The sequence below is a fragment of the Saccostrea echinata genome, unplaced genomic scaffold (genome assembly GCF_033153115.1).
Source record: "Saccostrea echinata isolate AGI-Se365-2 ecotype Australia unplaced genomic scaffold, CSIRO_AGI_Sech_v1 ptg000022l, whole genome shotgun sequence".
NCBI classification, from domain to species: domain Eukaryota; kingdom Metazoa; phylum Mollusca; class Bivalvia; order Ostreida; family Ostreidae; genus Saccostrea; species Saccostrea echinata.
The window spans coordinates 15,976,768-15,997,687 of NW_026889771.1; the positions used below are offsets into that span (position 1 = coordinate 15,976,768).

The 20,920-nt window shown below is 33.7% G+C and overlaps 2 protein-coding genes and 1 non-coding gene across 3 annotated transcripts; all 3 read right to left on the minus strand.

Moving 5' to 3' along the window:
* Positions 1-909, minus strand: LOC133191001 (uncharacterized). The gene has a single exon (XM_061326667.1). The coding sequence runs from the start codon at positions 907-909 to the stop codon at positions 1-3; it is 909 nt and encodes a 302-aa protein (XP_061182651.1).
* Positions 910-3,879: 2,970 nt separating this feature from the next.
* LOC133190969 (uncharacterized) lies at positions 3,880-7,204 on the minus strand. The gene is made up of 3 exons (XM_061326650.1): positions 6,651-7,204; positions 5,530-6,394; positions 3,880-4,288 (listed from the first exon to the last, which is right to left on the minus strand). Exons 2-3 carry the CDS (start codon positions 6,381-6,383, stop codon positions 4,042-4,044), a joined length of 1,101 nt encoding a protein of 366 aa, XP_061182634.1. The 5' UTR covers positions 6,384-6,394; positions 6,651-7,204; the 3' UTR covers positions 3,880-4,041.
* Positions 7,205-12,363: 5,159 nt separating this feature from the next.
* Positions 12,364-12,435, minus strand: Trnag-ucc (transfer RNA glycine (anticodon UCC)). Its single transcript has one exon. It is a non-coding gene; the product is annotated as a tRNA-Gly (tRNA).
* Positions 12,436-20,920: the final 8,485 nt, after the last annotated feature.

Genomic DNA, 20,920 nt, shown 5'->3' on the forward strand with positions numbered 1-20,920 from the left:
TCACCATATATGTAAAACCCCCAACTTTATAGGGTGTGAACAAATCACGGTTGTGTTGGAGGGTGGTGGTAGTTTTTGGGAAGCACGGCGGTTGTAGGGTGGTGACAGTTTTTGGGAAACGGGGTGGGTTGAAGGGTGGGTTGGAGGATGGTGGCAGTTTTTGGGAAACACGGTGTATTGGAGAGTGGTGGCAGTTTTTGGGAAACACGGTGTATTGGAGAATGGTGGCAGTTTTTGGGAAACACGGTGGGTTTGAGGGTGGTGGTAGTTTTTGGGAAGCACGGTGTATTGGAGAGTGGTGGCAGTTTTTGGGAAACACGGTGTATTGGAGAGTGGTGGCAGTTTTTGGGAATCACGGTGGGTTGGAGGGTGGTGGTAGTTTTTGGGAAGCACGGTGGGTTGGAGAGTGGTGACAGGTTTTGGGAAGCACGGTGGATTGGAGGGTGGTGACAGGTTTTTGGGAAACACGGTGTATTGGAGAGTGCTGGCAGTTTTTGAGAAACACGGTGTATTGGAGAGCGGTGGCAGTTTTTGGGAAGAACATTGGGTTGGAGGGTGGTGGCAGTTTTGGGGAAGCACGGTGGGTTGGAGGGTGGTGGCAGTTTTTGGGAAGCACGGTGGGTTGGAGGGTGGTGGCAGTTTTTGGAAAGCACGGTGGTTTGGAGGGTGGTGGCAGTTTTTGGGAAGCACGGTGGGTTGGAGGGTGGTGGCAGTTTTTGGGAAGTACGGTGGGTTGGAGGGTGGTGGCAGTTTTTGGGAAGCACGGTGTATTGGAGAGCGGTGGCAGTTTTTGGGAAGCACGGTGTATTGGAGAACGGTGGCAGTCTTTGGGAAGCACGGTGTATTGGAGAACGGTGGCAGTTTTGGGGAAGCACGGTGTGTTGAGGGTGATGACAGTATTTTGAGCATAAATTACCTGCCACTGAACAAAAAGAATATCAGTAATCTGGTAAATTGAATTCAAAATAAATTTCCTAGCACAAAGAAAATGTACTGTATTTTTTTTTTCAAATAAGTCTTTGTAATCTGCATGTGAATTATATATTTTTTTTTCTGTAAGTTCGCTTGTCCGATTATCAGGTCGAAATTAAACTATTTTAATTTTTTATGAACAGATTTCGAATTTGTATATTTTTGTCTAAAATAGAATCAATATAAACTGATATATCGAAGGATTTATTTCATATACAACAAATAAAGCTAAAGAAATCCAGTGGGCCCAGGCAAATAAACCCCCGCAGTTTGGGCTATTTTCTACAGAATTTACCGTTTAATAGGGGATCAGTGGAGGTATGCTATATAGCTTTACATATCATTTTAAGTTAGGAAAAGTAAAATTCAACCATCATAAATCAGGTGGTATTTTATTTCATAACTATTTATACGCAGTTCTTATGTATTTTGCAACATCTCCAATCCTGCCTGGTTTCTTAGTAGTCATAAACAGTGATACGCATTACAAAAAGTGAAATATTGCAAAATATCAGCGTTTAAAGATCAATTTCTATTTTCAATACAATACTGATTGCAGTGATGCAGAGTATTTCATCCAATCACTAACTCGTCAGTACATAGAGACTTAAGAACGATAACTCTAACATAGCTACCTTTTTAAGAATCTCCTCCGTCCCCTTACTTTATTTTTGAGATTTCGTTTGGTGTTTTGTTTGTTTTTTGCGTGTGTGTGTGTGCGTGTGTGTGTGAGGGTGTGTGTGTGTGTGTGTTGACTTGCAAGTACAACAGGGCATTTTTTTGAAACCATGTAACAAGAGTATTTTAATACATGAAAATGTATGTGACAAAGGGGAATAGTCGACATTAAAGAACAACAGGCACTTGGCATTTTTTCTCTTCTTATTAAAATTTAAAAAAAAATCCATACTATTATAGTAAATTAATTATAGAATGGAATTTATTTTCGGAGGAGAAATTATTTTTTTTATTTATGAAGAGAAATGTGCCTGAGCATCAAAGGTCTAGTTATTAGGATGACATGCCCGGAAGTTAATACACTTGGCAATACATCACACTCACTTTCATTCTGACCATTTAACTGTATAACCACCGAAAGATCTAAAGCTTACTGGAGATCAATTATTCTAAAAATGAGAAATGAGAAAACAAACTGAAATGTACAGAAAAAGATCATGTTGATGTCAGCTGTGTTCCTTTTCAAGGTTATTCGTAAATAATTACAGACACCATTTTAGAAACTGCACTTAAGATCACAGTATTTTGTACTTTATAGATATTAAAAGCTGATCATGAGATTCAAAGAAAAGAAAAGCATCTGAAAATAAGTCGATACTTGGTGTGAGTTAAGAGAACTGAGAGAATATTTACTGTTTTGGCAAAAAAAGAAGAACAAAAAAGGGGTGAATCCTCAATTTTCTTATTGTATATACTACCCATATATATTAGTTAAATATCAGATTGGTCAGCAAATTTATGCAAAATAATTAATGAATGGCCGATTTTTGATGTAATGCGCGTCTCTAACACACACTCTCTCAGAGTCAGTCTATGTGACTATACCAGTAAGATACACGCCTCTTGACCAAAACGGTGTGCAATGGATAACCCATTTGTTCTCTTACTTGCATTGGTGTTTGAACATTGATACTGATTTAAAGACAAACCAGAAGAATCAGCTAATATGTCCAACTTTTTCTGCATCCTCACAACGTCAGGGGTCGCGAGTTCACACGTGATCCCATGACCAAGTGTGGACTCAGGACACCTGACTTATATGTAGATTGACAGCAAAAGCAAATACAACCAACTACTCAAAGATTAAAAGTATAAACCATTCTGTCCTAGGGTAATAAAAAGCTTTTTCAAACTTTTTTTCTTCTATGCTTTGATCTCAACAAATGCGAAGGATAATGAAAAAATCCGAAGAAGCTGGTTCTCGTTAGATTGCACCAATATTGATTAATTGATTGATTAATTGTTGTTTTACGCCGAATCGGCAATATTTCAGCCATATTTCGGCGGTATGAATTTAAATATTGTAGGAACGGTTTTGAAAGTTTTAGGGTTTTTCTGGCGGCTCCAAATGAGCCTACTCTTTTTGGAAAACCAGGCAATTGAAAAAAAAATGGTTTAAACACCAACTGAATCGATTTTTTTTTTTGGTTGGTTGGTTGGTTGAGTGTAATTTTCAGTTTTGGTTGTGCAGTGATCCCAATTTCGTTATAAAACAGGGACGCAAATGCCCCTATTGTATGTAAAATCATCCTTTTTAAGGGAACTTCTAAGAGACTGTCCAAAATAAAATGTGTATTTTCGTATACTAGCTGTGGTAAATATTTCAATTTGTAAACTAAATTGTAGTCCAAACGACATGACAACAAAATATCTGATTTAAAAAAAAAATAGGCCAATCTTTTGATCCGCAATATTCCTGTCCAGTTCTCCATCAGGCCAACCCTGGTCCAGGTATATAAATGAAACCATTCCAAATGTTTTTTGAGTTATTGCCAAGAAACCAAAGAAAGATGGAAGGACATGGCTGATCCTTTGTGATGTGATTGACTAATTTTTTTTAAAGAGAATTATGAAGCTGCAGGACCCTCGAGTTTTGTACTGTTTTCGGAACCTTATGATGGTATGTTGGCCAGCTATCCATCAGAATCAAAGTTCAGGATAACAAAGGAGTTAACTTTTATAATGGAAATATTTACTTTAAAATAATCAGGAAAAGGTTATATTCTTTAAAAGCAATTATACTAGTATTCACTACATGTGTATAAATTTAAAAAATATATATATAGAAAAATCTATATTAATATATATATATAGAGAGAGAGAGAGAGAGGTAGAGATTTTGTTTATAAGACATTTAGAAATTTTTATTTACAAAAACAATCATTATGGCATGTAAACAACAGATATATCACAGATTTTTTCAAGTACATGTACATGTCTGTTGTGATCAGGACGGATGAAAACTACGACGAGTGCGTCATTTGAAATGTCACCATGAGATAAATAAAATTTCTTTGGTTTGTGGACAGAGCAATTTTGGCTGCATACAGTTCAATCAGAGTCAACCGGATGGCCGCTATCCGAATCGGATGGATTGCGATTCATGACGTCATCATTGACTGGTGATCCGAATGACTTGGAGCGGCTATTTGATTGGTCACCTCCAGTATCCGATTTGTCGTGAGATTCTTGTCGCATGGCACTCAATGTTTTTCTTTTCTTTCGTCGTTTTCTTTTCTTTATTGAATCTGATGTCTCCTCATTCAGCAAACTACAGTTTGAAGACTTGACCGACTCTCTGTCAATAAAAAGGAATAATGAAAAATGATGCATTGACATATACCAGTAAATCATAAATCGTTATATAAACTCAAAATTTTGATTCATGTATACCTACATGTATATCAAATATTCTTATAGTTATTACTCAAAAACTCAAGAATTAACAATACTTACAGCTTACAATATTAAATGACTTAAAGGGTAATATGTTGTGAGAAAGAGAGAGATTAAACAGAATGATGCTTATCAGGTGCAACTATTGAAATTCATAATTTTCCTTTAAATGACATATTTCAGGCAGAACTCAATGTTGCAGAATGTGTAAATAGTGTTTATGCAACTAAAGAATTTCTATAATAATAAACAGAAATATACTTATAATAAAAATCAATTAACACATACACACTCTCTCTCTAATTATATATGAATAATTATATATAGATACATCCACCAAAGTTTCTTTCAGTTTATTTCTTTATGAAAACTTACTCACCAGATTATAACTTGTAATCTTTGGTGTTCTCCAATAAAACATGTATTTCATTACTAAACATAATCTTTGATTTAACACTGAAAAAGCTTATATGGTGTACTATTGGTCTGCAATATTTTGTTAAGCAATTCTAATTCATCCCAAATTCATATATATATATATATATATATATATATATATATATATATATATATATATATATATATATATATATATATATATATATATATATATATATATAAAAGAGGACACACGGAATGGAATCTTAGTTCAAACAATAAATTGCGAACTTTGAATCTCTTTCCATGCGTATAAATGCGTTAGGACAAGAAAAATATTTATTTTGTTTTATTTTCTGACCCTAAAACTTAACCAGAACTCAGTATGACCCGACCCAAGAGGACACACGGAATGGAATCTTAGTTCAAACAATAAATTGCGAACTTTGAATCTCTTTCCATGCGTATAAATGCGTTAGGACAAGAAAAATATTTATTTTGTTTCATTTTCTGACCCTAAAACTTAACCAGAACTCAGTATGACCCGACCCAAGAGGACACACGGAATGGAATCTTAGTTCAAACAATAAATTGCGAACTTTGAATCTCTTTCCAAGCGTATAAATGCGTTAGGACAAGAAAAATATTTATTTTGTTTTATTTTCTGACCCTAAAACTTAACCAGAACTCAGTATGACCCGACCCAAGTGCTTGTATCAGCTATAAATCAGTGTTGATCAATGTTGTGGTCATTGCAATACTGACCCTGAGGCATTTTCATCCACTAAATGCTCTCTAGCTTTCTGTAATTTTGGCAGTTGGGGTTCCTTGGCAGTTTTCTTGGTTCTGTCCATCATCTCATCCCCTCTCTTCACACCCTCTTCTTCGTTATCCTCTTTCTTATGACGCTTTCGTCTCTTTTTCTTTTTTCTACAAGTCTCCATTTCGCCAGTAGATCGGCTTTCCCTGTAAATGCCCTGTCCATCATTATCAGAACAGGGTCCACGACTCCGAGACACGCCCACTTTATCCGTAGTTTCTATCGGTGGTAAACGACCTCCCCGTGGGGATGGGAAAGTATAGTCTTGCAGAGGGAAAGCTGATAAATTATCATCTTTTGTATACCTCACTTCATCTTGTTCTAAATATCTGATTTCACTTTCATTTGAGTTTGAAACATCGATCGATCTAACCATTTCTGGATCTTTCTGAGAACACAACACAGTTTCTCCGGTCTCTGTAGAACTGTTTTTCCGCTTGCTCTCCGTCACCTCTTTCTTGAGATTTTCTCTTTGTATTCGTTCAATTTCTTTCCTGTAAAATGACTCACTTCTAAAGGACTGACGAGGAGACAATTGACGTTCAATGTCTGGAAGTATAATGGGTTTCCAAATAAACTTCAAGATGCACCCAAAAACGATCAGGAAAACTGAGATAACTAATATAATGAGTCCAGTTATGTGCAGTGGTCCATACACCGGAAACGATTTTTCATCACTAAACGCCACGAGTGTTATAGTTAAGCCAGGTATGGTAAGGGGAATCGAAAAGGTAATCATACATGGTCCAACCATACTTTTGATTTGGTCATTCCAGTACTTGCTCTGTACCACATCCATATTTCTGGAGCCTGAAACACAAATTCAATACCGAAAATGGCAATCTAACGGGGCAAACTTTTGTAGACAGTTCAATTAAAAGTAGGAATCGAAAAAAAATGTTTACAGTTCAAAATCTAGATCCACGTATTGACATTTTAACAACACCGGATGTCATTCAACGACTGGGTCCTGGTATTGCGTGACCGTATTTAGCATTACGTATACATCCTATTTCTCATCTACAGCTCAGAAATCGAACCTTACCGCAGAAGGAAGCGTGCTTACCTGGACTCTCTTCGGCACTCTGTTCAATTATTCATTTCTTCCCGGTTAAAATTTGGTCAACACTGCTGTAAAGATAATCTAGCATATCGTAATAATTTCCATCGTGGACGAGGGTACTTAGTTCTTTAACATTAAACGTAGTCACAATGTCATTCGATCAATAGAATTTTTTTAGCTGTTTACACACAGCTGAAAAGCATTTAAAAATGTTGGGTGGGTGGTCCATTACACAGAACGCAACACTCTGGTTCGCAATATTGGTTTGTCTTTGAAATATAGGAAAGATCTCGTTTCTCCATGCTATTTTCTCTTAGTTCGATATACTGCAAAACAAACTGTACTTGCCTTGAAGATTTTATCCAATATGGAAGGTTCTTTCTTTGTAAGACTCCATGTTTGTTTTTATTTGGCGTAGAATCCATAGACCATGTCTATCTATTATTAGGCCTGCGTTGAAAGACGTCCAGGTGAAACGGTGTGCATGTTTAACTTCACGTCGTCATAGGAACTATTATAATTCAAAACCTGATTGAAATCTGTCGTTTTGGCGGGACTTCATTCCAAATAAGTTTCAAATGTATATCAAACGGTCAACTGATCCACAGAAGGGGCGAGAGAAGCTTGTGTATTTAACGGATGTACTTTAATATTCTTAACAACGAATTCGTCTTTGTATACAACTCTCCTTGCAGGATTTGGTCCCTTATATTTACATTTATCCCCCAGAAGAGAAAAATACGGACTGGACATGAAGCCACCTATGAAGAAAAATACAGCGGAGAGTGTAAGACATACAGGTCCGATGATCCGAAATGATAAAATAGAATCCGTCGGATCTTTTTCCGTGTTAATTACAATTGTCAGTATCATGCCTATCACAAACAATGGTTTACAGAAAACGAAGATGACGGAGCCAATGGTTTCAAGAAGACGACTTTCTGTACGCACTCTCTGGGAAATGTCCCTATTTCTGTTCCAGCGCTCCAAAAATCCCATTTCTATAAAAACAAGAGGACTATGGGTCACAACGCTCACCCGAGTCACCCAGCTGTAGATTTAAATCCCCCATCTTCATTCACAAGAAAATTTCTGACCCCATATTGTGGCCTAAACGTAGCCCCAAGGGGTCCTGGCATAACTACCTTGAATTCACCCATTCTTGGGATGGTTAATTATCAATATGACTAACATGGCCTTGCTGTTCTGGAGAAGAATATATTTCTTAATTTTTTTACTGATGCATGCTTTGGGTAATATTTCAGTATTCCAACTGCAAAACATAACATGCTTACATATTGATTTCATTAACCATGTCTGTCATTAATAATAATCATTAATAATGCTGTTCAGGAAAAGAAGATTTTCCCTATATATTCCCACGTAAAACTTTGATCCTCTATTGTGCACCCTAACCACCCTCCCCTGGGCTGGGGGCACAATTTGAATAAACTTCAAATTTTCAATCTCTACTGCCTGAGGATTCTTGCACTAACCGTGGCCCTTATCTGTTCTATAAAAAAAATTAAATCATTTTGGAATGTTTTCTTATATATTCCAATGTAAATAAAATGATCCCTTATTTTGGCCTGACACTAGTCCCAGGGACATTGATTTGAATAAGCTTGAATTTACACGGCCTGAGGATGCTAGAAAATTGATATCACTAATCATGGCACTGCTGTTCTTTTGAGAATATTTTTAAAATCCTTTTCGTTATATATACCCATGTAAATTATTGATCGCCTATTTTGGCCCCACCCTATCCTAGGGGGTTATGAATTGAACAAATTTCGATCAGTACATGATTTGAATAAATTTGAATCTCACTACCTGATGATGCTTGCATATAAGATATCACTGACCTTGCTGTTTTCAAGAGAAAGATGTGAAAAGATTTTTTCTATATATAGCGTACCCTAACCGCAGGGGTCATAATTTGAATAAACTTGAACATACACTATGTCAGAAAACTTTCATACTAGTCCAGTGGTTCTTGAAAAATATTTCAAATGATACCACCAAATATTTCCTTATTTCTTAAATTACACGCATATCCCCTTGAAAGACTGCATGGTCAATATGAATCCCTTTTACCTAAGTATACTTTATGCTAAGTTTGGTTGATATTGAATCAGTGGTCAAAATGTAAAGAGTTTACAACGACATCGCCAACACCAACAACAACGACATCAACGGACAAATTTTCAATAGAAAAGCTCACCTGAGCCTTAGGCTTTGGTGAGCTAAAACTTTGATAAGAAAGAAAAAATATACGTTTTCTTCGGATTGACCAATCTAATCTAATTTATAATTATGGATTAATAACCCCATCTTCATAGGAAATATGATTAGATATGAATCAGACACATGGCTAGCGAGGATACGAATCGAACACTTGGTAGTGAAGATACGAATCAATCCTCTAAATATGAGATATCGTCTTAACATAAACTCTATACTAAATGGATTTTACATACATTCTCCTGGATTTTGTTTATTTTCAAGCATTTCTCTCTTTACATGAAACAAATTTAAGCTTGGCTCTCTTATTGAAGAAATCAAATGCCATTACAATTAGACATTAACAGATTAACAAACCTCAAATAAATAAATAAACAAATAAATAAAAAGGAAAAAAACGAACAAACATGATATCAAAGTCAACATCAATTCAACTATACAGAAATCTTTAAAAATCATTGTATAATCTGAAAATCATTCCTTCAATATTGCGAGTTTTCTGATAACTTCACAGTAAATTTAAATAAACAAACTCTTTTTTACATATATCTACCAACTGTTCATGTAATAATTTTTTCTGACTGTCAATCGGGTTCTTATACATATACATGTTTGGATTAGCCATGGATTCTCATTGAAATTTTAAGAAAACCCAATCATTTTAAGTGCTATGCATAACTCAGTATTAAAGTTAAAGTCCGTGCAGCAGAGGGGTAAATCTTTGCAAGTCATTATAATGACTTTATTGACTAATGTGAACTTGTTGCGTTTAAAGGCATCAGTTTCATTGACTTTGTACATTTAGAAGTTTAAAAATTATAACAAAGAATTTTACATCTTCTACACCACCTAAATGAATTATGATTCAAAAATCGTATCTTTCTAAGGGTCATATCACAAATAAGATTTAAATGCCTCTACCTGTCATAAGCTGAGTGGTGTAGTGGATCAAAGAATGAAAACTGATACTCAGGATTTTTATCGCTTGAGTTCAAATCCCCAAAATCTTCTTTTTTATGTCCCTGGATCGAAAGATCCCGGGGGTATATTGTGTTTGTCCTGTCTGTCTGTTTGTCCGTTTGTCTGTCTGTCTGTTGTCAACTTTAACCTTGCCCATAACTTTTGATTGGTTGGAGCTATGACTTTCATAATTCACATGTGTATTCCTTGTGACAAGACCTTTCCTTGGGTACCATCATATTTGACCTTATGACCTTGACCTTGGAGTTTGACCCACTTTTGCAAAATTTTATGAGACATTAACCTTGGAAATAACTTCTGAACAGTTGGTGCTTGGGGTTTCAAACTTCACATGTGTATTCTTTGTGACAAGATCTTTCATTTGGATACCAACAACTTTGACCTTTTGACCTTGAACTTGGAGTTTTACCTACTTTTGAAAAACTTTAACCTTGGCCATAACTTTTGAACAGTTGGTGCTTGGGGTTTCAAACTTCACATGTGTATTCCTTGTGACAAGACCTTCTTCTGGATATCAACCTCTTTGACCCTTTGACCTTGACCTAGGAGTTTGACCTACTTTTGAAAAACTTTAACCTTGGCCATAGCTTTTGAATTATTGGAGCTAGGGCTTTCATACTTCACATATATAATCCTTGTGACAAAACCTTCCTTTGGATACCAACCACTTTGACCTTTTGTCCTTGACCTAGGAGTTTGATCTACTTTTGAAAAACTTTAACCTTGGCCATAACTTTTGAATGGTTGGAGCTAGGGCTTTCATACTTCACATACGAATCCTTGCGACAAAACCTTCCTTTGGATACCAACCACTTTGACCTTTTGTCCTAGACCTAGGAGTTTGACCTACTTTTGAAAAACTTTAACCTTGGTCATAACTTTTGAATGGTTGATGTTAGGGCTTTCATACTTCACATATGTAATCCTTGTGACATCACCTTCCTTTGGATACCAACCACTTTGACGCTTTGACCTTGACCTAGGAGTTTGACCTACTTTTGAAAACCTTTATCCTTGGCCATAACTTTTGAATGGTTGGAGCTAGGGCTTTCATGCTTCATATATGTAATCCTTTTGACAAGACCTTCCTTTGGATACCTCAACTTTGACCTTGACATTTACTTACTTTAAAAAAAAACTTTAACCTTCGCCATAACTTTTGAACAGTTGCAGCTAGGTCTTTCAAATGTCACAGGTATATTCCTCGAGACAAGACCTTTCTTTGGGTACCAACATTTTTTTATCGTTTGGCCTGGATTTTGACTTGCATTTGAGAAACTTTAACCTTCGCCATAAGCTGCCATACGGGGGCATCAGTGTTTCACAAACACATCGGTTTATCTTTTTTTTTTTATCTTTTTTTTTTTTTTTTGGCCATAGCATAATTATTGCCGAGAGAATTTTTCCGCAAAAATTTTGATTGTCATAATTCTATACGTTTCAATAATTAGAACTTTGCTCCATGTATAGATATATGATAGTATATGTATCTACATGCATGTTTCTAGGTATTCACCACTATCGATTTCTTAAATTTAACACATTTAGCACTTGAACCATAGTAATATTGATTCATTTCATTCTGATTTTATTTCTAATTGTCAGGTGTCCAATTTAGATAATCATCACCGCTTTTATTTTCGGGAGGTTCGGATCGATATCACCCGCGGTTTATGATTTACATAGACCGAAATTTAATCGTAAGATACACTACTGAATTACTTGGTATAGTTTGTGATTTTATTTCAGTCTTTAATACACCCGAATCTCATTAGGTAATGAATTGATATAGATATAGTCATATTTAAAAAATCCAAAATAATCCTCAAATGAAAGTAGAAATTATTGATCTAAATAAATTCTCGTCCTCCATAGAAAATCATAGATTATTTCCGCGTCTACAGACGAAAAGAAAGCAATTGTTTTAAGTGAAATGTGAAACATAATTTAAATAAAGTAAAAATTATGGCTAAGTATACGGGAATAATGACATACCTTTAGCCTGCAGCCATGGATTGGACACGATCCGATAGGTACAATCCAGGAATTGTGTGATCGATTTTGTTATGTACAATCGTCAATAAATGCTGGTGATGTTCAAATGAAGCGGGTACAGTACTGTCGCAGATCTAGAGATGCAGAGTCAACAGCAGACAACTTATCGTACAAAAAAAAATATACAGTTTTTTTTTTTATTTATTTCATTATATGATTAAATAACTCCCATCTCTCTGATTGGCTGAGATTCACATTGTAGAAAAAAAATATTCACCTGCACGTGACCTTCCAGGTGAAGGGCGAGGTGAATATTGAACTTCAATGACAGAGAGAGAGAGAGAGAGAGAGAGAGAGAATTTTATTTTAATTTTAATACTTACACAAAGCAGTAGCGATTGCTTTCTGAATACAGCATATACAACATGAAATCACTAGATTGCTTTCAGACTCTCCATCCAGAGCAGGAAACAAAAGAAAACAGAAAAAAAAATCATGCGTCGGCCGGGAATTGAACCCGGATCGACTGCTTGGAAGGCAACCATGCTGACCATTACACCACCGACGCTCATGTACCTTGCGTTCATCTGGTAATCTTATTATCCTGAGGGAGAGATAGATAGGGTGATTTTTGAATATCATGCAAAAACATTATTTTTTTCATCTGTACAATCTATACAAAGAATAAAAATTCTTCACTCAATCAATGGATCACAAAAAAATCTTTTCTTAAGTTAATGTACAACGAAAGATAACTCTGATTGAGAATGGCCCAAGAGCCCTCACAGTCACCTGCTGCGTGCCAATTTTTCTGAGTCAGTTTATTTATTCATTATATATATATATATATATTATATATATATATATATATATATATATATATATATATATATATATATATATATATATATATATATATATATATATATATATATATATATATATATATATATATATATATATATATATTGTACATGAGAGCCCCAATGCCTCTCCTCGGCAATTACATGTATCTAGACAAGAAGATATAACATAAAACACATATATAAATTTGCTAAGTGAAAATTTATGAAAATAAACAACCTAACGGATTATTTTGGATTTTTAAACAAACTTCCCATCAATCTGTTTTTAGATTAAAATGAACAGTTTAAATCGTCGTGAGTATATTCTTTTTATGGTATGTTATAAAACTCATTGGCCTCCATTCTGGAAGTAAAATCAAAGGACATGCAGTTGGTGTCAGGGCTTTCATATTTCATACGTGTCTTTTCCATAATTGTGACAAGACCTTCTCTTGGGTGCCAACAATTTTGATCTGTTTCATTGACCTTGGGATTTTGACTTGCATTTGAGAAACTTTAATCTTCGATTACTGGGACATAAAAATGCTATTCAAGCTTCACCACACATAAAAGAATATTTATTGAAAAATTAACTTGACCGTTCAACCTAAGAGAATTTATTATTAATACATATGTATATAATACAAATTTGAAAAATAATATAAATCATGAAATAAATTAAAGATAAAATAATTGAGTAAATAAGTAATATCGTGTTATTTACATCCATTTACATTTTTCCTACACATAATTTTCAAATGTGTGCAAAATGAAAACAAATCAAAATAACAATTTCCCACATCAATTCTGATTTTGGGGGCGTCATGATCCTAAAGCTCTGTTATTTAAACCCTTTATATTTATATAATAGTACAATTCCACGTACACTTTCCTCTAATGTATACTATATACTCTTGTAAACATGTAAATATACCCGCACTTTCTAAAGAATATTACAGTCCTTCAATCTGGACATCACGTCAAACTCTTCTTAAATTTAAAGCAGTAGCCAATTCATATTTGAAGTATGACTGGTGTTGTCCTGTACATGTGCAATTTTAATTTTCATCCTGGAAGCCAGTATGGGTCGAGAATGTTGTTTTTCTACAAAAACCTGGTTCAAGAACTCCTCTTACATTTTACGCAGTAGCCAATATATGAATGATATAGTGTCATGTAGCTGTTCAATAAAGGTTTCGAATTCATCAGTAACATAATTAAGATAACACACATAAAATTTTGTTAACTATAAACAATTTGAAACAGATTAAGCATATTTGTATGGATTCTATGATTTTATTTATAGTAAAAAACAAAACAGACATAATTTTCATTTAAAAAATATTATTATTTTTTATTGTAACTTTCAAATCTGATAATAAGCTTAATACGATATTATCCAAAATGCTTCATTATTACTGAGTATATCACGTCAAAGAAATGCACCTCATTTAAAAAGAATGTTTAGCATTTCTTCATAACCTCATTAGAGAGTGTGTGTTAAATGTCACGTAAATAACGCATGAAGATAACAGATATATTGGCAAAAAAAAAAAAAAAGAAAGAAAGATGTGTTTGTGAAACACTGATGCCCTCGTATGGTAACTTATAGCAAAGGTTAAACTTTCTCAAATGCAAATCAAATATCTTGGTACCCAAAGTAAGGTCTTGTCTCCGACGAGAAATATGTCTGTGAAATATGAAAACCATAGCAGCAACCATTGAATAGATATGGAAAAGGTTTAAGTTTTTCAAAAGTGAGTCAAACATCAAGGTCAAGGTATGGTAAAAATTAATGGTGCCCAAGGAAAGGCCTTCTCACAAGAAATACACATGTGAAATGGGCTTTCACATTTCACAGGTATATTTATTGAGAACAAGTCCTTTCTTTGGGTAATGTTCAACATATTTCATCCCTTGACCTTGGAATTTGACTTGCAATTGAGAAACTTCAACATTCGTCAAAAGCTGTCATACGGGGGCATCAGTGTTTCACAAACACATTTTTTTTTTTATTTTTTTTTTTGGATAAAGCATTATACATTCTGCATATAACGTAAATATTTATAGTACCTAAACAGCATAGACGCATTCCATCTGTGTCTAAAGAACAATTTTAATTAAAAAAAATAAAATTAAAACAAAAATAAAACAGGTGATAAATTAATACTTCTTGAAAGCAATAAACGAAATGGAATAGATTCAATTTTGTCCCGTTTCTAGGCATCCAACTGCTCAAGAGTAGGTCAATTTGCGTCATAGAAAACAGTGTTGTTCTCTTAATTTGTGAATAAATACTAAGTAGATATCAATAATAACAGAAGGGCGGGGGGGGGGGGATCTTTGATAAATACAGATAAACAGTGTCTTTCGTACCATTACATTGTTCTTGGTTTTCAAAATTTATAAATAATCATATCGTGTCATTTTAGCAAAGCTACAAGTCCATTTCACTACACAGATGGGAAAGTACATGTTTTGAGGCGACATCAAAATTCGATCATTAAATGATTTTTTTTTTAAATTTGTGTCACGCATATGTATGAAGAATGTGATATTCGTGTAATATAGCTCCAGTATAGGACAATGTTGCTAAGAAAGAGATCCGAAATCGATTTCAAGCTATTTCTCAATTCAAAATAAAAGCGATCGGCGACAGTAACGTAAATATCGATTTCTGCTATAAAATGTGATTTTCCTCTAAGACAGTCGATGAAGTTACAACAAACAAATGTTGTATTTTAATCAGTAACCAACAATGGTTCATATAACTGACAAAACAAAAAATAAATAAGATAAAATAAAATAAACATTCTATAAAATCATTACAACCTTAAATTACTTTGAGAATCAGCGTACTTGAGTAGGAGTTTGGTGAATCAGAATTTCGTAGAAAAACAGTTTTCGAAGCCCCATTTGGCCATCAGGATAAAAATGAGAATTCCGAAACCTTATTGTTCAGCTAAATGACACCAACATTCATAAAATGGCGTTTTTCTACAAAATCCCGGTTTCCAGAAGGTGAACAATTGTTACTTAATATTTTTTTTTTTTGCAGCTGTATGATTTGAGAATTGAATTGACATAACAAGTAGAATTGTGATTTTTAAAAAATCTGAGTGTTTCTATTTTGAGCAGTATGTTTACTTTATGAAGTTTTAAGTATTATCGTTATTAAGCGTGTTTTTTTTTTCATTTTCTCGATACAAGGAAAGAGAGAAAGAGACAAGCTCCAGACAGCTCAATATTATATATCATTATTTGTAGGAAATGTAGTCCCGGAGAATCACCAATGGCACTGTATGGAGAGAGAGAAAGGACTACCACGTCGGGTAAAAAGACGGCTCTGGATGCTGAATGCCGAGAAACGGGTCAAAATGTAATCCATTCCCTTTCTATTGCTTGCAAGAAAATTACCAGCACCTGTACAATGGGATTACGTGTAACAAGTATTCACATTCTGCTTTCCTGGTTTTAAAACGAAACAACAAAGTCAGTATGATGCTACGTCGAACAAGGGTTCAAAAATCGATACATGATTATCCCAATTTCCCAAAAATACTTTTAGTAATATTTTCTCAGTTGTACGTATAAAACACAATTTCTTCTCTAATACTTTTCTTACCTTTTTCCCATTACATAATATATATTATGTCCTGCAAGGTGATGAAAATAAATACTTCGTTATCTAACTGGACAAAATTAAATTTGCCAACACCCCTCCTCCTTCAGAATGATATGATCATTGCAACGTCATGACATTGTGACGCTCCTAAATATTTAGAAGACGAAGCAATGACGTCATAATACATTTGCTTTACAACAAAAGGAGAAGAGTAGAAGGTAAGTTTTCATAAGCTAAGCCAAAAAGAAATATTTAATGTACGTCATGTTGGCTTCTGTAAATTTATTTTCAAAAACTGCATCTTAAAACAAATATATAATGGGAATTCGGGGTTATCGAATCCTTAATAATGAAGGTTTTAATTGATAAAACAACTTGTGTTTGATCCTAAATTTATGTAGACCTATAAGGCAATATTCTTCGTAACGTCATAATATTGTGACGTCTCAAAGGTCTTTGACGATGACCTAATGACATCACAATATCATTTGCTTTGCAACCAAAACAAAAGAAAGGCGTACAAAGTGAGTATTACAAATGTGAGATATGCAGCAATTTTACGAAGTTGTATGCTTACAGCTAAATAATGTCGCTGTTTGCTTTCTCAAGGGAGCTAAAGCTGGCTATTTATTAATTGATAAGAGTCCTTAGTACGGTTCCGTACCATGCATATACATTAATAATTTAATATTGTACGGACAACGTCTGGGTCGCTTAAGTTTATAACTTACTGCGTATACTGATACAAGGCTTCAGTTATTTATTTGTATATGTAGTTTAAATATTTCGTGATTGAATAAAACTAAAAATAAAATAAATTAAAAAAAAATAAAACTTAAAATAAAACTTTGACTACACGAGTAGGCAGATGCCTGGAGTGGTATAAGCCCTAGGGTCTGCTAGTAAAGCTGAAATTTTAGTGTTTAAGTATTAACACTAAGGAACCAAACCCTATGTAAATGAACCTCATCCTGAAATCTGCATCCACAGGGTAGACTTTGATATCAATGCTATTGTTATGAACGTGACAAATGTAATAAACAAATCTGTAACACTGCAAATAATTTTTAACTACAATAATATAAATGCCAAGAAAAAAAGGCATTTTTAAAATAATCTTTTAGCATGAGACAGTATGGCATTAAGTATAATGGAACCATACAAGGTAAAAAAAAAAAAGCAAAGGTTTTTTTATCTATGTGTTACAAGGTTCTGCTTCATATCCATATTTTATAATAAATTATTGTGTTTATTGACAATAAAACAGCAATTACTCACGAATTGTCAATCTTTCTTGTAGATTTCAGAATGGCATTAAAAATAGATTACGAAGAGGTACTAGATTTTGGCGAGGAGGCAGCGAAAGATGTAGGAAGATTTTTTAATATTTTTTACTTGTTTATTTATTTAATTTTATTTTTATGTTGAATCGATAATCATTCACGGAAAAAGGTCCCTCCTCCCTCTTATCGTTTCATACCTTTATAAGATACATATACGTATTTCATATACGATTTTTAAAATAATTAACAATAAAATCTTAATAATCTGTAGAATATTATCAAAAAAAGTATTGGATCTAAATCAGTGCTCCAATGACTCCCAAGTTTGCATTTGTACGTGCATCATACAGTTGCTGCTTTCACGTTCTGGGGATCTTTTTAAGGATTTAAGGAACATGAAAAACTTGTAACCAATTGATACTGCCACAGTACCCCAACATTTTCTATCTTATCTCTTTTCTAGGACGAAAAGATGAAAATATTGAAATTTGAATACAGCTGGGCGGATGTGATGGAAGAGGCAGTGAAGCAAAAAGAGGTATTTTAACAGAAATAATCGCAACAGCAATATACATTACAAACATTTTTTTTTTAAATTACAATGTATTTATCTTTCAATGGTGATCATCAAATTAAGGAAATTAAATTTATTTGCAGACGAAAGTTGAAGTGATAAAAACACGTGACCCACAAAAAATACTGAAACGGAATCACGCAAAACGACTGGTAAGAAAAGAAATTCACACATTTATCTATGTCATTTCAAAACAGTCTCCCGTTCTGTTTATGAAGTGGTGAGGTTTTAAAAGACAAAATGTGTTGTTGTTTATTGTAGAGAGAAATTGAAGACAGGAAAATACATTCCTTTGCATTAAACCAAGTCCATAAGGAGTTGCTGGTAAGCATATAAAATATAATATGGATATAAAAAATTATGTTTAGAAAGTTGTTAAAAAATACTTTTGTAATTAAACCGGTGTTTTTCAGTAGAATTAAGTCCCATTTGTTCAATTACAGGAATTATTCAATGCTAAAAAGGAACCAAAAGCAAAAAGAGACCATCAAAAAATATTGAAGGACAAACACGAGTTACTACTGGTGAGAAATAATACTCAGACGACCTTTTATAAACATTTTCAGAAAGAGCAGAAAATAAGCTTATAATTTATTTAAAATCAAGCTGTGTTGCTTTTTCCCTTGCAGAAAAAGATTGAAACAAAACGTGAGACTGAAAAACTGCTCATCGCTGCACATGAACAACTACTGGTAAGAAAACGAATCTCTCGATAAATGTACGCAAAATACTCACAGTAGTTTTGGAAAATTAATAATAGCAACTGTGTGGTTTTTCTCTTGTAGAAAAGGATTGAGGCCAAGCAAATACATAGAAGTTTGCTGAAGAATGTGCACAACCAGCTACTGGTAAGGATACATTAATATTTACGTTTGACATTGCTATAGATGGTGTAGTTATAGTTTGCTTTATTTAATATCTATCCTTGATCGAAAACTTCTGTAGATCATATATACCGGTATATATATAGTATTAAGTTCCAAATTCCAATCTTGTTAGCTTCAAACGTCTCTTTTATAATTTAGAATGTAATGAAAAAAGAAGATACGGTAACAGCTTTATCTGGAGGAAGGAGACCGCTGTTAAGTACCTTAAAGGTAAAATTTTGATACAGAGAATATAAATTATTGATGTATATTTTTTCTGACATTATTGGATTTATCTATAGAGGAATATATTACTTTTTCAGGTACTGGCAGACAAAGGAAGAGGGATGATTTACGGAATAATGAAGTATTTTGGATTCATATGAAATTGCTTGCATCCCTGGAGACATTATATTTTATTAGCCTTTAAATATACTTTTTTTGATTAAACATAATTAACTTTAAAATGAGTTTTTATTTTTTCAAGCATTTGTTTGATGTGTTACGAGAGAATTTCTATTTTTAGTGACCATGGCAACATCGTTCATTGAAATCAAAAGCTGTCATATAGTAGTCTTCTTGTGTGCCAAGTTTAACTGAAATCAGAAAAAAACTGTAGGAGTAGCGTTTTGAAAGTATTTTACAGAAATTTTTATTTTTAGTAACCATGGCAGCATTGTTCATTGAAATCAAAAGCTGATACACAGAATGCTGTATCTTAGTGTAGTCTTCTTGTGCCAAGTTTAACTGAAATCAGACCAAAACTGTAGGAGTAGTAAATTGTTTACAGACAGACAAACAGTAAGACGAGCGGAGAGCAGACATCTTACTATCGCATAAGCTCTTCTGGTCTCTGACCAGTAGATCTAGCTAAAAAAAATAAGAATGGGAGGGGGCCCATGCCAAGTGCCTTTGGCCCTTGCTGCTAAGAGTAAGAATTTCTAAGAATTTTCCTACATGTATCTACCTTTTCTTACGTAAAGAATTGAATTTTATTGTGGTCCTGGAAACAGATGTTGGAATGTGTTCACATGCAACTATTATAGCTCTGTGGCTTTTTTTGATAAAAGGACAATTTATAACATTATCATTTTTATCTTCATTATTTCAACGTAAAGACTTGAACAAGATTACTGAGCAATGAACTTTTGACAGGGTGTTTTGGACATAACTTTAGAAATCGATTGTGATGAGTTCAAACTTGAGTATGTTGATGCTTTTACCAAAAGAAAATTAAATTTTTCTTCTAATTCATGATCAACTATTTGAAAACTTCAATCTTGTTTAAATAAAGATGTTTTTATTTTAACCGGACACATTGTCACCTTAATATAGTCATATGTTTATCTTATTATTTTGAAAAACTTTTTTTGATAAATAACACAATTACTATAAATATTCGTATCAGTATTTGTGAGTTCAAGTTTCATTTAAGCCAGACTAATATTTGGATTTGAGTTCTTCTAGATTCTCAAAATTAGTCTGCAAATTCTTGTTGTCAGGTACGTCTTAACTCGCTTAATTATTATATTTGTGTAAAATTGTTGCTTAGACGCAGAAGGAATGATTATGCTTTAAGGTACTAAATATTTACATGTAGAGTGTATATTGCTGTATAAAAAATACTCGTAACATGCAATTGTAATTATTGACAAAGTAGATATGTTTTTAAAATTTTTTAAATTTATTTATTTATTTATTTTGAGGGACTGGGGGCGGGGTTGAGTTTTTGATAAAGCTTTTACAAGCAGTTAATGGTGGAAGGAGAGACATAGATTAAATCAATTTTCATTTTAATTCTTTGTGCAAGAACACATGCATAGAAAATGAAATTCAAAAAATCCAATTCAATAACTTCTT